This window comes from Eschrichtius robustus, chromosome 20 (assembly GCF_028021215.1).
Source record: "Eschrichtius robustus isolate mEscRob2 chromosome 20, mEscRob2.pri, whole genome shotgun sequence".
NCBI classification, from domain to species: Eukaryota; Metazoa; Chordata; class Mammalia; order Artiodactyla; family Eschrichtiidae; genus Eschrichtius; species Eschrichtius robustus.
Window position 1 is genome coordinate 59,577,745 of NC_090843.1, and position 17,682 is coordinate 59,595,426.

At 46.3% G+C, this 17,682-nt stretch overlaps 1 protein-coding gene across 2 annotated transcripts in view; it reads left to right on the forward strand.

Annotated features, from left to right (window-relative positions):
* USP43 (ubiquitin specific peptidase 43) overlaps nt 1-17,682 on the forward strand; it is a 60,127-nt gene that overhangs the window by 16,353 nt on the left and 26,092 nt on the right. For both annotated transcript variants that reach the window (XM_068530303.1, XM_068530304.1), the window contains exons 3-7: nt 3,283-3,386; nt 11,887-11,979; nt 13,924-14,059; nt 15,659-15,794; nt 17,089-17,224. In XM_068530303.1, the coding sequence (XP_068386404.1) occupies nt 3,283-3,386; nt 11,887-11,979; nt 13,924-14,059; nt 15,659-15,794; nt 17,089-17,224 (605 nt within the window). The remainder of the gene's footprint in view (nt 1-3,282; nt 3,387-11,886; nt 11,980-13,923; nt 14,060-15,658; nt 15,795-17,088; nt 17,225-17,682) is intronic.

Sequence of the window (17,682 nt, forward strand, 5' to 3'; positions counted from 1 at the left end):
CTTTCTTCTCTGTTAATGCAACGATAAATGTTTTTGGTGAATAGGGCATCTTCTTTTTTTTTTTTTTATGAAGCTCTCTAGGAGTTAAGCCAGTATTTTATTTATTTATTTATTTTTGGCTGTGCTGGGTCTTCTTTTCTGTGCGAGGGCTTTCTCTAGTTGCGGCAAGCGGGTCCACTCTTCATCGCGTTGCGCGGGCCTTTCACCGTCGCGGCCTCTCTTGTTGAGGAGCACAGGCTCCAGACGTGCAGGCTCAGTAGCTGTGGCTCACGGACCCAGTTGCTCCGTGGTATATGGGATCCTCCCAGACCAGGGCGCGAACCTGCATCCCCTGCATTGGCAGGCGGACTCTCAACCACTGCGCCACCAGGGAAGCTCCTAGGGCATCTTTTTACTATCCTGTAGACACTGTGACACTAGCAACCTTTTGGGTAGTTTATCTTATAGAAAACGCCACTCTTGCAGAATTAAGAAAGGGATGGGGCTGGGGAGAGGACCAGGAAGCTAACATTTATTAAGCACCTACTATGTGCCAGGCAGGATACCCACATCTTTTTTGGTTTAAATGACGGCTCCATGAGGTGGATGTAATACTCCTATTCCGTTTAGATGTGGAATGAGGCTCAGGGAGGGTTTTAGGGTCACTTGGTTAGCAGGGTAGCGCCAGCTGGGTCTCACCTGATAGACCATGCTTTGTGAGTCACCCTCTGCTGCCTCTTACCCCAGCCTTGTTTGGGATTTTCACTTTCCATACCCATCCTTGGATGGTCCCATCCACAGCCTCTCTCAACGCGTGCTGCCTTATCATCTGGATGCAGAAGCAGCTCCGAGGAACAGCAGCCAAACAGATGACTCAAATAAGAAGGGGATTAGTTGGAAGGCCAAGGGGGAGTGTGCAGAATCGAAAGGAAGGCTGAAGACCAGGCTTGGAACCATCAAGAACCAGACAGCTCCGGGGTGAGGGTGTCTCAGTGGCAGGAGCGGCTCAATCCTCCAGCCTGGACACTTCTGCTAGAGTCGCTGTTTGCAGCCTTTGGGTCACTCTGCCCATGATTGACACACAGGGCAGGAACATTTCATCCGTCTAGCTTGGGTCATGTGCCTGCCTGTCTCTTGGTAAGGGAGGACAGGACCCCCGAGGAAAGAGCCGTCCCCACCTCCCCATGGACTGAGGCTACTCCCAAAGAAGAAGGGTCAATCCTGAGCAGACCCAGATGCCAGTGTCCGCTCTGTATCCAAGTTCTCTCTCTCCTCCGAGCCCTTCATTTACCTGCCGTAGGTGTCTCTGCCTCGAACTTGGCTTGCCCTCCCCTCCTCCCCTGACCCACTTCTCCTTTTGCCTTTCCCTCTTCTGTTAATGGAAAGTGGTTCTCCAGGCATCAGACTGGAAGCTTGGAGCTGGCCCTGTGTATCCCTCCCTCTGTCTCCGTGTCCTTTCCCATCAGGTGCTCAGTTATGAGCTGTGCACACAGGGTGTCTTGATTGAGTTCCTCTCTCCTTTTTATTTTCATGGCTCCTACTCTAGTTCACCCTGTTGGCACCCGGACTCTTGAGCCTCATAATTTGTGTCCTAACTCCAGACGCCCCCTCCTTCATCGTGCGCATGCCTGTCAGGTTATAACGTGTCTTTGTACCTGTAGCCACCGCTTAGGTTCGAAACCCATTAGATACTCCCCATCATGTAACAACAGCAAACACTTATACAGTGCTTGCTGTGTACCAGGCACTATTCTAAGTGTTTTATATATATTAACTCTTTTAATCTCAAAATATCTCTAGCACGTTGGGACTATCGTTCATTACTATCGTTCATTACCCCTTTATTAAATTGGAAAACCATGGAACAAAGAGCTTAAGTAATTGATTTAGCTTCATCAGAGGTTGAGAAACTCTGTCAGCTAAGTGCCAGTGCAGGGATTTGAACCCCAGCAGTCTGACTCCAGAGGCTAACCCTTAACCCTGGTACTATGCTGTTTACTGGACCAGGAATCTTCTTTAGGACGTTTAAGCCCCCATCCAACATGGTACCAGCCTCCCTCTCTAGCTCTGTTTTCTACTCCCCTTTGTACATCCTGTATTCTGGTCAAATTGGGTTTAATGAAATAGTGGGACTGACTGTTCTTAGTATTTGTCACTCTTATTTGTACCAAAATTTTATTATGAAAAATTTCAAACATGGAAAAGTTGAATTCCTTATACAGCGAATATCTCCTACCCACCACCTAGATTCTATCATTTACATTTTACTAAAATTGCTTTATCATGTATTTATCTACCTATCCATCCGTCTGTCCACTCATCACTCCATCTTTTTCTCATCTTTTTTTTTTGGATGCATTTTAAATTAAATTTCAGACATCAGTACATTTCTCCCCAAACACTTCCCCTGTGGTCCTTCCTCCTGGCTCTTTGAGGATGCCGGGCTTAAAGACGGGAGTGATGTGGCCATAAGCCATGGAATTCCCACATCTCCCAGAAGGTGGAAGAGGCAAGGAACGTATTTTCCCCCAGAACCTCCAGAGGGAGTGCGGCCTTGCTGACACCTTGGTTTCGGCTCCGTGATGCTGATTTTGGATGTCCAGTCTCGAGACCTGTGAGGGGACACATTTCTGTTGTTTCAAGCCACTAGTTTGTGGTCGTTTGTTACAGCAGCAACAGGACACTTATACGTAAGGGGATGTAGAGAAGGATACAATAGGACAGATTGTGGAGGGAGGAGCCTCATGCGTTCATTATTCTAAGGTGCAAACCTGGTCTGAGAAAGACAATGCTCGTGTGGAGACTGGCTCCCTGGAAAATGTGGACAGACACAGCTTAGCAGGTGGGAGATGGGCAGATTTGGTGTGGATGTGTTTGAAGTGATGGCGGCTCACCCAAGTGAAATGTACAGGAGGCCTCTAGACACAGGGGGCCTAGAAGGATGGAGGTAAAGAATGGGGTAGTCAATCCAGAGGTAATGGTTGGGGCTGGGTGAGCATGTGTGAGTGAGTGTTCGCCAACGTTCATGCTCTTTCAGCACACACACGCACACACACACTCTCTCGCCCGCTGTCTCTCTCTCCTCTCTCTCTCTCTGTCTCTGTCTCTCTTGGAATTGGGGAGGTCCAGGGATTGAAGGAGAGGCGGATTATGGTAAGTCAACATGGAAGGTCCTGGCTCTGCAGGTCTAGGTCCACAGAATGGTGCTGAGGACCCAGGAGGAGGTGTAGCTTGGCGGGTCTGAACACAGCGGAGTGATGAGAGGCACATCTGATCTTGCTTCCTCTCCTCATTTCTTTGCAGCTTCAGCCTGAAGCCGGGAAGACCTCCGAGAACCTCCTGTCGCCACCAGCTCAGCTTCCTCTAGGCCAAAGCTTTGTGCAAAGCCACTTTCAAGCACAGTACAGGTAAGAATGGGGTGTGTTTAGAATCTGTCCTTAAGGGCTCAGCAAACTCCTATGCTGGTAACTAACCTCCCTTTGCCAGGTTTACCCCGAGATTACAAAACAACAGAAACCATAAACACCCTTCTCTCTCCCATTATAAATCCCAATTAACCACTAACTTCTATTGTCTCTGACCCTCAGTATTTCATTTTTTTGTGTTTTTTATTTTATTTTTGGCTGTGTTGGGTCTTTGTTGCCGCGCGCCGGCTTTCTCTAGTTGTGGTGAGCGGGGCAACCCTTCGTTGCGGTGCACGGGCTTCTCATTGCGGTGGCTTCTCTTGTTGCGGCACAGGCTCTAGGCGTGCAGGCTTCAGTAGTTGTGGCACGTGGGCTCAGTAGTTGTGGCTCGCAGGCTCTAGCGCACAGGCTCAGTAGTTGTGGCACATGGGCTTAGCTGCTCCGTGGCATGTGGGATCTTCCCGGACCGTGGCTCGAACCCATGTCCCCTGCATTGGCAGGCCGATTCTTAACCACTGCACCACCAGAGAAGCCCCCTCAGTATTTCTTTTCTTTCTTGCTGTCTCCTGGGCCTTCCATCCCCCCCTTGAAGGAGGGGTGATGCAAGCGTGGTTCTCCAGATTATGAATGTGGAGGCCAGGATCTCCCCAGCAGGCCATCATTGAGAAGTGGATGAGATCTTTCTGGTTTGTTCTTTATTGCCAGAGAGCCGAGTTTCACACATTATTTTGAGTTCAAGATTTCCCAGCATAATGGAGGATATAAAAGATATATAATTATATAGACTCTGACTTCAGAAAGTATATGTTCTCTTTGGGCTTTTGTATATGACAGTTCAGAGATTCACATAAGGCAGAATATTTTCAAGAATGACAATGTTGTAGTGAAAGCACTAACCCCTGGAGCTTCTCGGAGGAGGTATGCCTTTCCACGGGCTCTGCAGGGTGAATAGGGTTGAAAGGGTGGGAACATATGCAATAAGAGTGACACCCACTTCGAGGTGGGAATGAGCACAGTGATGAAGATTGAGGGGAAGCCACTGGTTACATATATGTTCACCCAGATATTTTTTGATTTAACTTACAAGAGCCCAAGGAGATGAGGTACAATCTGGGGTTGGGCATTTCGCGAGGACACATAGTAAATGGCAGAACCAAGATTTGACCTTTGATAAATCTCTGAAGCACGAGTCCTGTTTCTGCTTCTCTGTACTTCTACCTCTTGGATGGCTCTTCCATCTGACCTTGTTCTTTCCCTGTGAGGTTCTGCTGTTACTTCATGCACAAAAGCTTTGCCTTCCTGTTCTCCATTATGGATACCAAAACATTTTTTTGTATTTTTCTTTTGGGTGTTGCATTAAATCACTTTTAAAGGTGGGCTTTTCTCTGAGTCTTCTGGATGCTCTTCTCTTTCCTTTGCCCTGTTGTCTTTTTCATAAGCCTCCTGTTGGTTTTTTATCTCTTATTTACTTCAAACAAAGTAACGATTATTCAGCCTTCTAGAATTCACTTACAGCCATTTACTTCCATACTTTTGGGAGATTTGTATCCTTTGTATTTAGAAAGGAGAAGATGACTTAAAATTGCCCAGAAACTGTGCTAATTTAGGATTTAGGTTATATTCATTGATCGTCCATAATATAATTTGGATGTGATCACTGTCTTTTTTTTTTTTTTTTTTTTTTAATTTATTTTTGGCTGTGTTGGGTCTCCGTTTCTGTGCGAGGGCTTTCTCTAGTTGTGGCAAGTGGGGGCCACTCTTCATCGCGGTGCGCGGGCCTTTCACTATCGCGGCCTCTCTTGTTGCGGAGCACAGGCTCCAGACGCGCAGGCTCAGTAGCTGTGGCTCACGGGCCTAGTTGCTCCGCGGCATGTGGGATCCTCCCAGACCAGGGCTCGAACCCGTGTCCCCTGAATTGGCAGGCAGATTCTCAACCACTGCGCCACCAGGGAAGCCCCTCTTTTCCTTCTTGCACATCCTTGAGCATCTGATATTGCGCTTGGTCCAGTGGCTACAACGAAGAGTGTAACTCCTTGCCCACAAGAGAGAAATACTAACCAAGCAGATCCCTTTATTCTCTGGGTATTTAATCCATGCCTACTACGTGCCAGGTCCTCTTCTAGGTGCTGGGAATTGAGCTGTGAAAGGAGTCAGCCTCTGTTCTCAAGGAGCTCACATTCTACTGGGGGAGGTGTTAGATAATAATACACGCGCAACAAACAATTTGCCATGATGATGAGTGTCACCTGGGAGGCGGGGTAGGCAGCTAACCTTAGATAAGGTGTTCAGGTCATGCTTCTTTGCAGAGGGGACATTGGAGCTGAGAACTGAGTGACAAGGAGCCAGCCGTTGAAATACTTGGGGACAGGGTATTCCAGGCAGGAAAAGCAGCAAAGGGTCTGGGGTAGGAATGATCCAGGCAAGTTCAAGGAACAGAGGGCCACCAAGTAGTGAGGGGTGGGAGGTGAGGCTGGACAGATGGGCACGCACCTGGCAGTGTGGGTTGTAGCCTAAGGGGCAGAGGAAACCACTGCAAAGTTTAAGGCAGGGTGTGGTCTAATTTTCCATCTCAGCAATTGGCTGGTGGGGACTTCCCTGGCAGTCCAGTGGTTAAGACTCCGCACTTCCACTGCAGGTGGCACAGGGCCGATCCCTGGTCGGGGATCTGATCCCACATGCCCTGCGGCGTGGCCAAAACAAAAAAGAAGAAAAAAGAAAGAAACTGGCTGGTTGTTTTGGTGATGGAGGGAGGCAGGACTGGGAGCTGGAACAGCCGCTGATGTGCTTTCCTCTCAGTGGGAGAATGGTGGTGGCTGGACCACGAGGCGGTGATGGAGATGGAGGCGAGTGGGCTGGTGGGGAACAGAGTCAACAGGACTTGCCAGCGGGTTTAAGGGTGAGGGGCGGAGGGACCAAGGAAACAATGAGCATCTACGGTGACTCCTGGGTTTTTGTTTTTTATTTATTTATTTATTTATTTATTTATGGCTGTGTTGGGTCTTCTTTTCTGTGTGAGGGCTTTCTCTAGTTGCGGCAAGCGGGGGCCACTCTTCATCGCGGTGCGCGGGCCTCTCACTATAGCGGCCTCTCTTGTTGCGGAGCACAGGCTCCAGACGCGCAGGCTCAGCAATTGTGGCTCATGGGCCTAGTTGCTCCGCGGCATGTGGGATCTTCCCACACCAGGGCTCGAACCCGTGTCCCCTGCGTTGGCAGGCAGATTCTCAACCACTGCGCCACCAGGGAAGCCCCAACTCCTGGGTTTTTACATAGTTATATAACTGGCACGTGCTTTGAAGGAAAAATGGAGGGAGCTTTGAAGTGCATGTTATGGATGCGAAAGAGGAAAAAAACTCTTGTTTCCCTTTGCGTTACTCTTGACTACTTCCACACTCACAATCCTTCTGACCCCAGATGTGTGGGTGTTTTTCCCACACCAAGCAATTCTGCGATTCTCTCTGGACGCCAACTGAGTGTCCTACAGTTTAACCCAATTCTGGCACTACCTACTTAGAGCGGGCACGGACCCCGCAGGGTAAGGGCTCAGTCCCACCGGACTGCCTCCCCACCGGACACCAATTGCAAGTCCTGGGTCGGCACCTGTGCTGCTGACCGACTGGCTATATATTGGAGGTTTCCACGGCCCCCTCCTCAGGTTCAATGATTTCCTAGAGTGGCTCACAGAACTCAGGAAAACCGTTTACTTATCAGATTACCAGTTGATTTGAAAAGGCTATAACTCAGGAACAGCCAGATAGGAGATTCATAGAGCAAGGTGCTGGGGGAGGGGCGAGGTTCCGCACCCCTCCCTGGGTGCACCAGCCTCCCAGCACCTCCCTACGGTCACCAACCTGGAAGCTCTCCCAGCCCCTTCTGCTGGGGTTTTTATGGAAGCAACATTATGTAGGCATGATTGATCCAATTATTGGCGATACGTGGTTAACTCAACCTCTGACCCCCTTCTTTTTTTCCCAGGAGGTAGGGGTGGAGCCCAAAGTCCTAGCCCTCTAATCCCGTGCTTGGTCCCTCTGGCAACCAGCCCACCTCCTGTGGTTTTCTCTGGGGGCTTTCCAGATATCACCTCATTAGCATAAACTCAGGTGTGGTGGGATGGGGTTTGTTATGAATAGCAAAGATGCTCCTTTTACCTTCATTCTTGCTCTTATCACTTAGGAAATTCCAAAAGCTGTAGGAGCTCTTTGCCTGGAACAACTGTTAGAGACCAAATATATATTTCTTATTATAAATCACAGTATCATAAGGCGTAAGGTGAGTCAGGGGAGGATTCGTGAAGTGACATTTGAGCTGATCCGAGACTGAGGACCGCAAGGACCCTTTGTCGATTACTATAGAATGATGAGTAAGAAGCAAGATATTCATGTTGGAAAAAAAGACTGGTGACAGCTAAAAATAGCTGCTTTCTGCCTGCTGGTCCAGAGTTAAGAAAAAATATAGTTAGAGACGTCCATCTAGGCTAGGAATTTTGAGGTCTGAAAAGTGATTTTCTGTAGCTGTCGGTGGGCACCAGCTCCACACTGGGGCCCCTGAGGGTGGTACTTGCTGTTCTGGACCCTCTTCAGCCTCTTTTCCTGGGGGGAAGGTTGCCTGGGATGGAGGGCCGCCCTGGCATCGGCCTTTATGAAATTGAAAGCTGGAAATGTTATTATGGGTTAATTCAGAGATCCCTGTTCACTGAGATTCTCCCTCCGTCTCCCTTGTCCTCCTTTTTAGGGGGCTGAGTTTTTGCCTTTGGCTGGAGGAGAGAAGGAAGAATAGTACTGGGGTGCTGGAGGTTCTAAACTAGAGGACAAATAATTCGTTATTCTATATGATTATTACCACAGCCTGAAAACATCTGCAAGTTTAATAGCCAAGGATTGTTGCAACTTTGGAGTTTGGGCTAGAGGTGGGATTGTGTGTTTGTGTGTGTGTGTGTGTGTGTGTGTGTGTGTGTGTTCAACTCTTCACAGCATTCATAGCTTTTATTCACAGAAAGCCTAATCTGCTCCCCATTACCAGCAGCATTCCCTTTTAGGCAGAGTATGTTTTGGAAGGCTTCCTCAGAACGGATCTTGGAGAGGTGACTTTTTTTTTTTTTTTTAATATATTTATTTATTTATTTTTGGCTGTGTTGGGTCTTCGTTTCTGTGCGAGGGCTTTGTCTAGTTGTGGCGAGCGGGGGGCCACTCTTCATCGCGGTGCGCGGGCTTCTCACTATCGCGGCCTCTCTTGTTGCGGAGCACAGGCTCCAGATGCTCAGGCTCAGTAGTTGTGGCTCACGGGCCCAGTTGCTCCGCGGCATGTGGGATCTTCCCAGACCAGGGCTCGAGCCCGTGTCCCCTGCATTAGCAGGCGGATTCTCAACCACTGCACCACCAGGGAAGCCCGGAGAGGTGACATTTTGCTTGTGCGTCATCATAATTACCTTGCCGGCTTGGACATCCGTCTCGCCAGCCAGCGAGCAGGTGAAGCTGGCCAGGTTGGAGGTGTCAGACGTATATTCAGCAGCAGTGAGAGGCCAGAATGTGAAACGAGCAGTGCCATTTCGGGACATTTGTAACCAGTGGAGAGCAAGGAGCAGTGCTGAGTTTCAGCAGCAGGTGAGAGGCTGGCTTTGGAACAGAAGCAATTTGACAAGGAGGATGAATAGCTTAGGGAGATGGGCAAGTGAACACTGAAGGGCATTGGGCTGATTTTCTGTCTTTTTCCTCTGTGAGTACCTGGGAGATAGCAGGACAGGACCGTGAAGCTCTGGGGGAGATGGCAAGGACGAAAGGACCCCCAGGCCACATCTGAGGTGTAGATGGAGCCTGGAAACATCTGGAGTTTTCTGTGAAAGTGACACTGCCCTTCCCCCTGATCTGTTGGTCGCACTCACTATCCTCATTTCTCATCCTTTGAGGAACAGGTGCATTTCATGTCCTCTCTGTGGTTTATTATGAAAACAATATATTTTCCCCATTCTTTAAATACAAAATTAGGCCGTTCTGTGATTTCACCAAACTACACATCTCTTGCTCCCTGCCAGAGATTCATGGCTTAATCTAAAGGCCATATCCCTGAGTCAGTTGACTATGATGTATCTGCAAGAAAAATGCAGCCTCACTTAGTTTTAGTAGCTTTAAAGAAAAAATAAATAAGTCAAAGAAAAATATTCCTTCTCATTTGTTCGCTTAAATATGAAACAGGGATTTGGAAATTTCCCAAGGACAAAAATACATGTTTCAGGCCTGTGTTACGTCACGGTACGTGATGGGTGAGGGGAGGAGAAAGGAGGGAGAGAAGCTGGGGTGGCAGAGGGGCCCCCACAAATGGCGGGTCCCCCTGCTAGTTGGAGCTTGATGGCTGATGCATTCTCTTTACCAAAATATTGCTATGGTTTTCCCAGAGGGAAATTTACCAGAGAGTGATTGAACATTAAATACTCCGGTCTGTACTCCGGTCTGTTTTCTAAAATCATGGTTGGCATTCTATTAACGTGTATCCAGGAAAGCCTTCTTGCTATGAGCAGAGCACTTAGGGTCGCCTGGGACAACACCCTGAAAACCTCAGGGGTTCTTGCTGGGCCCTGGCTTTTTCTATTTTGTCTGCTCAATGGAAAACCAATCCAGCAGGACTGGTGCTTTCTGTCGAGAATCAGGAAACCTGATTCTGATCCCAGCTCCGGTTTCCTTGCTGACTTACCCTAGGGCTGTCCAGTGCTGAGAGCAGGGCCTGCGGCGGAGTATTTTCCCCTATTCCCAAGGAAATTCACGTAGATTTTAGGAGAAGGAATGTAGCATCCAGAAACCCCTTATATCTTGGAAGAATATGGAGCATTATATGATGAAGGAAATAAAATAAGAGCACCCGGGTGGAATATAAAACTTGACTTTCCCTCTCAGAGATACATGCTAAATATGGGAGTGTTAAATTTCAAAGAGCTTAAAGAATATAAATAAACTATGTGGATCTACTTGTACTAACGACTCTGAAGAAATGATGATGGTCATGGGCTCTGGAACCTGAGCCAGTTCTGCCACTTAAGAGCTATGTGGGGCTTCCCTGGTGGCGCAGTGGTTGAGAATCTGCCTGCTAATGCAGGGGACACGGGTTCGAGCCCTGGTCTGGGAAGATCCCACATGCCGCGGAGCAACTGGGCCCGTGAGCCACAATTACTGAGCCTGCGTGTCTGGAGCCTGTGCTCCGCAACAAGAGAGGCCGCGATAGTGAGAGGCCCGCGCACCGCGATGAAGAGTGGCCCCCGCTTGCCACAACTAGACAAAGCCCTCGCACAGAAACGAAGACCCAACACAACCATAAATAAATAAATAAATAAATAAATAAAAGTAAATTAAAAAAATAAAAAAACGCAGTTCAAGTACTTTCTTTAAAAAAAAAAAAAGTTAAATCATCAAAATAAAAAAGAGCTGTGTGTCCTTGGGCAAGTGACTTAACCTCTCTGTGTTTCAGTTTTTTCTTCTGTAAAATGGGGATCATCCTGGTAACTATGGCTAGGGCAAGGGTTAATCCATGCACAATGCCCAGTTTTTAGTAAATTCTTTCACCGTTAGCTGTTACTACTAGCTGCTGTTTTCTTAACTTTGTTTCCTTTAGCCGTACAGTAAGGCAGGTGGATTGCATCAGTGGTTCTCCGCCTGGCTGAACACTAGAGTCACCTGGGGAGCTTTTAAAATTCTGATGACTGTGCCTCCCTCTCCCTGCTTCCCTTGAAACAGAATCTCGAGGAGTGGGGCCTGGACATCTGCATTTGAAAACAGCATCCTATGTGATTCTGGGGCCCAGTGAGGCTGAGACCTTTGAGCTTGAAAGCTGGCACAGCATCTTTCTATTTGGAGGGGTTACAGCATCCCTTCCCATACTCAGTGCACTCATACATGTGACTAAACTTTATCCTTTCTAAGAAATTGAGATGAGTCACATAACATAAAATTAACCATGTTATGTGTGCAATTCAGCGGAATGTACACCCACCATGGTGTGCAACCACCACTTTTTTCTAGTTCCAAACCATTTTCGTCACCCCCAAAAGAAAACCTGGTACCCATGAAGCAGTCACTCCCCAGGCCTCCCTCTTAGCACCTGGCAACCGCCAATCTGCTTTCTGTCCCTATGGCTTTACCCATTCTGGATATTTCATATAATTGGAATCATAAATATGTGGCCTTTGGTGCCTGGCTTCTTTTACTCACATGATGTTTTCAAGGTTCATTCATGTAACAAGTGTCAGGACCTCGTGGCTGAATAATAATCATTATGTGTCTATAACACATTTTGTTTACCCGTTTTACCCATTGATGGACACTTGAGTGGTATCCACCCTTTGACTATTGTGAATAATGCTGCCATGAACCTCTGTGTACAAGGATTTGAATAACTGTTTTCAATTCTTTGTGGTATAGATCTCAGAGTGGAATTGCAATCGTGGCCCTCTAATTAACTTTTTGAGGAACTGCCAAACTGTTCAGTGTGATTAAACTTTAATGTGTACCCTGCACCCTCACAGATCTTCCTTGACCTGTCCCCACTGCCTGAAACAGAGCAACACCTTCGATCCTTTCCTGTGTGTGTCACTGCCTATCCCATTGCGACAGACGAGGTACGTGAGCATCATGCCCGTGAACTTGACTTCCATCCTTGGGAATCTTTTGGGCTTGCAGCTGCATTTTCTCTTTTGCTTCTCTGCCAAGCCTGGCAGCTTGGGGACATTCAACGATTGAATGGGACAATTAATGTGAGAGGTTACAGAGTCCCTTCTTTAGCCGAAGAAGGAATTATAAACATGCTTTTGTTTATCAGCCCTGTTGCCAGGCTTACATCTTTGGCCCATTCAGAAGCCGGCACCGGCCAGTTGGTACCACTCAATCAGACAGGGGCGAACTGGAGAAAATCTGTCACCATCTGCTTTCCCCTGCTTTATTTCCAAATCCTTTTTCCTCTTAGTGAGGGTGTAGGAAAAGGTTTATTTAAGGAGCAAAGAAAAAGGAAAAGGGTTGTTGGGAGATATGAGGAAAAAAAAGAAAAGAGGAGGCAGGGTTAGGTAGGAGCTGTGGTCACTGCAAAAGTAAGAAGCACGTAGCACAAGCGTCCCAGAAGTCCAGGGCTTAGCAGTGACTGTTAAGGCAATGGCCAGTGTCAGTCTCATGGAATTTTAGCGAACTATATGGGGCACCTTTACTGTCATGGAAGGCGGCATTTCTTCCCTGGGTTCCTCATCTTTGTAAAAACCATTTCTCTTGCCCTCTGTCTGTTGACATCCTCCCATCTTTAGGATGCAGTGAAGACATGACGGCTTTGTAAAGCCTTTCCTGGCAACTTAATCCCCCTTTCTGCTCTGAATTCCTGTGCTGCTGATTGTCTGTGCCACAAATATAACACTGGCTTATCCTACCATCAGATGATGGCTACTGATAGATGTGAGCTGTGATACCTGGCCTGATGCAGCGTAGCACAGTGGTTAGGACCACTGACTCTGGGGCCAGACTGCCTGGGTTCAAGTCCCAGTTCTGCTCATTAGTTGTATGAATTCAATAATTACTGCAGTATAGAGCAGGGGAAACAGGAGCTGGAGGGGTTGAGCCATGGTGTGCTGCTGGGGGTAGTAGGAAGCAGAACCAGAGAGAGTCCAGAGAGGTTGGGGGGACAGAAGGGCTGTATCCCATCACCAAGGGAGAACTTCAGGAGGAAAGGAGAGCCTCATCAACAGTGCTGAGTTGTCCTGGAAGAAGAAGCTTGACTGCTCTACTTCTCAGACTTCGAAGTTTCTTTTTGCTTAAGATGATCTATTTCACAAACAGAACCTTGAGACTATATAGATCTGTACAGATGGTCCCAGACTTAACGATGGTTTGGTATACAATATTTTGACTTTACAATGGTACGAAAGTGATGCGCATTCAGTAGAAACGGTGCTTCACGTTTTGAATTTTGATCTTTTCCCAGATGAGCAGTATGAGGCATGGTCCTCTCTTGTGAGGCTGGGCAGGGGATCACCACAGCTCCCGGTCCAGCCTGGTGATCACGAGGGTAAACAACCGATACACTTAAAATCCCTGTTTTTCACTTTCCGAATAGTATTCAATAAATTACACGAGCGATTCAACGCTTTATTAGCACGGAAGCTTTGTGTTAGATGATTTGGCCCAACTGTAGGCGAATGTAAGTGTTCTGAGCACGTTCAAGGTAGGCGGGGCTAAGCTGTGATGTTCGGTAGTTTAGTTTTATCAAATGTATTTTCGATTTAAGATAGTTTCAATTTACAATGAATGGGTTTATCGGGATGTAATCCCATCATAAGTTGAGGAAGGTCTGTATCGTGATTCTTAATCAGATATCTTTTATTTTTAACTTGCTGGAAAAGTACACTCAGCTGAGACCCTTGGAGATTTGCCTCTCCACTGCCACCTGGTGACAGCATACCTAAAGGGCAGTGACCCGACCAGGAAGCAGAGATTTGCCTAAGTGCTGAACTTGATCCATTATCAGTGATGGGCAACAATCCACGTCAGTCCTTTAAGGATGTGGCCTCCTTCTTATTTTCCAGATTCTTGAGCGTCACCTTGGTCTTCCCCTCTAAGAGCCAGCGGTTCCTGCGGGTTGGCCTGGCCGTGCCAATCCTCAGCACGGTGGCAGCCCTGAGGAAGATGGTTGCAGAGGAAGGTGGCATCCCTGTGGATGAGGTGTGATGGGGCCTGGTGATGGGATGATGAATGCTAACTGGGACGGCTGTCTAGGGTGTTTAGGTTAATTTCTGGCTCCCGGTGACTCATGAGTTTCTGTCTGATTAACAGTCCCTGGTGTCTGTGGTGACGGGGCCTTGACCTCTCCCTGCATTTTCACAGAACAACCGGAAAAGGATACCACCTTTGTCTTCCAAGAAAGTGACGATGATTACGATCATCATCATTTCAACAATAGCTGACTCTCAGTAGAGCTTACGAAGTGCTGAGTACCGTTCTATGAACTTTGTAGCTCATTTACTCCTCACCACCATCCTGTGAGGTAGACATTACAATTATCCTCATGTTAGCAGCAGGCACTGAGAAGTTGAGTGACTTGCCCAAGGTCACACAGCTGGTAAGTGGCTGCGCCAGGATTTGAAATCAAACGCAGATGGTTTGATTTCACAACCACTATTCTATACTTTCACTCCCGAGAATATAAGCCAGGTTAGGCAAGTTTATTCCATCAGTGATCATGGACAAGTTTGGATTTATTTATGTCATCTTATTTTATGCTTTCTATTTACCCTGCTTTTCTTTTGTTTCTTTTTTCTCTCCTTTACTGCTTCTTTTGGATGGAGCAATTTTTCTTTATTTCATCTCTTCTGGTTTGGGACATATACATTATATTTCTATGCTCTTACTGGTTATCATTAAAATATCAACATGCATAACTAACAAAGTCTTATGTTAATCTTCCCAAACAACACAATTTATGCTTTAATTTCCCTTATACCTTTTTGATTTAGATATTATTGTAGATGGATGTTGTTACCCAGTGTTTGAATCCCTCTTCCCTTTTCTCACAGGTTACAGTAGTAGTAATAGTTGTTATCATTAGAGGTTTATATAGTCAATATGTATTTACACTTACCAATGTTTACCATTTCTTTGCTTTATCATTTCTTCTTTCAATTCAAGTTTTCCTTCTGAGGTCAGTTTCTTTGTTTTAACCCTGACGTGTATCTTTTGTATCTTTTACAAGAGAATTTCTCAGCCAGTGTGCCTTGAATGGGTTATGTGTGCTGACTTGTTGGTTCCTTCAGCCCTTGAGGGGACAGAGTTGAGTCTTGGGAAGACAGGACCCTCAAGGCAGTCACTCCTCTCATCCACTACAAAACTAGCTTCTTCTGCTCACCTCAGTGTTCCATGAAAATATTTTCCACATATGATATAGCATGCAAAAAGTTGGCAATACTATTTAAGAGTTCTTTGAGTGGAGTTCTGTTAGTGATAAGTACTCTCACTTTGCTTATCTGAAGTCGCTTCATTTTAGGCTTATTTCTGCACGATAGTTTAGCTGGGTATAAAACTTTAGATTTTCAGTTTTCTTCTCCCTCCTCTTCCTTCAGCACTTTGATATTCTATTGTTGCAGTTGAGATGTCTGTGGTCAATCTAATTCTTACACCTACTGTGTTTTATTACTAAAAATAAGTAACCACTTAGGAAGAAGGAAAAGGTAAAAGAGAGGTTTCAGACTATCAGTCACTTTTAGACTGCTTCTTTGTTAAGTTCCCTTTGAGAAACAAGAGGGAAAATGATCCTCCTCATTCCAGGTGATCTTGGTTGAACTTCATCCCAGTGGACTCCAGCGGTCTTTCTTTGATGAAGAGGACTTGAATACTATTGCAGAGGGAGATAATGTGTATGCCTTCCAAGCCCCTCCATCACCTGGCCAGGAGATGCTCTCAGGTACAAGAGTGCTTTGCATAATTTTATTTGGATATTATGAGTTATAGGTTTGAGAGGATACTCACTGGGTGCTAAGGCATAAGACACTTAATTTTAGTACTTGGAAACATCAGGCTTATTTTCTCCGATATTTGTTGTACAGATGGTTGATTATAAAAATTAATCAACTAAGACAGGGGTTCTTGAAACCTTAGTATCAGAGTCACCTGGAGGTCTTGTTTAAACAGATTTCTGAGCCCTACCCACAGTGTTTTTGACTCCGTAGGCCAGGGGTGGGGCCTGAGACATTACATGTCCAGCAAGTTCCCAGGTGATGCCGACGTTGCTGGTCCTGGTACCACATTTTGAGAACCACTATTCAGAACAGGTACTGGGGTAATCTTTGTCTTCAGGACTCTTATAGTTCAAGGTCAGTGCTTGAAGTAAAACTGTTACAAACTGGAGCAGTAGGTGGCCAAAGAGATTATTAAATGACTTTTTGTTAACGGTCCCACTTCCCTATGTTAACTTTTCCTAAACTTCGGATAGGCAAAGATGGTCAGTTTCTGACAGCCTTTCATTGTAGGTCAGTATCCGTTTTGGTCCAATTAGCCAGTCAGTAAGGCTCATATTTAGAGGACCTTGTGCCAGTGTTACACTCATACCCCAGTTGAATCCTATGCCCTGGACCATATCCTCGGCCAGCGTAGGTGGCAGGCAGGCTGTGGGAACCAAGTGTCTGCAGTTGCTCTGAGTCAACAGAGAGACTCTGGGCCTGGAACAGGACATTGACAGGCCCTGATTATGTGATAACTCAGTGAAATAACCCTCATTTCAAATTCAATCACAGGACACATCTGTGCCTTAAAAGTAAAATTTCAGAGCTGATTGGAAATTGAGGATGGTCCAATTCCTCTACTTTCTCAACAATAAAGATTCTTACCTTCTCTCTGTACTCCTTAATGTTGGCGTTCTAAGAGAGCGGATACTCTACAGCTCTCTGATCAAAGCATACAAGCAACCAAAATCATTTTGGTGTATTTTTCAGATTGGCTTTGAAAAGTATTAATTAAAATCCCTGCCTATACTTTAAAATTGGCTGACCACAACAGCAAATTCACTACCATGTATATTATCTTATGCCAGGTGCCTGATGGAACAAGTGCCATGAACCTTAATATCACTTCCCCTGAAGCCCTCCAGTGTCTCCCAAGGGTGGTTAATGGATGATCAAAGAGAAGAGGGGCTAGAAGCCAGGGTTCTGACCCAGCGCAGCAGCTCCTTTAAGAACGCAAATGTAATTCTCGCCCTTCAGCTCGTCCATCTGGTCTACCCATCTCCCCACGCTTGGCAGTCCGCGAGGGTCAGCGATTATCCCTGCCCGTCCACAGTGAGACCACGGTGCTAATCCTCTTCTGTAATTTGGTGGGCTCAGGGCAGCAGGCCAGCAGGTATGTTTAACTTCATCCTTCTTTTACATGATGTCTGGGTTGTGTCGACATGTAGTTGGAATTTGTGCTAGAATAATTCTAATTTGAAAAAAATTAAATATCCATTCTCAAAGTTGATCAGCAAGGAGTAGGGAGTAACGTACTTCCTGATCAAGAGGATCAGAAATAACTGCCTTAAGCAGATGGCTAACATTGTCCGTAACAATTGAGTATCGGAGGTTTCCCTATTGGTTTTAGGAACAATGATTTTTGCTCTCACCATTATTTATACTGTGTTGTAAGGGCTAGGCAGTGCAGTAAGACAAGGGAAAAAGAAACTGGCTATTGGAAACAGGAGGTAAAATGACCACTATTTGCAAATTATTTTCTATCCAGAAAACCAAGAACTTGAAAGTAATTAGAACTAATGAAAGAGTTCAGGAAAGTGACTGGTTGCATAACAAATATACAAAACCAGA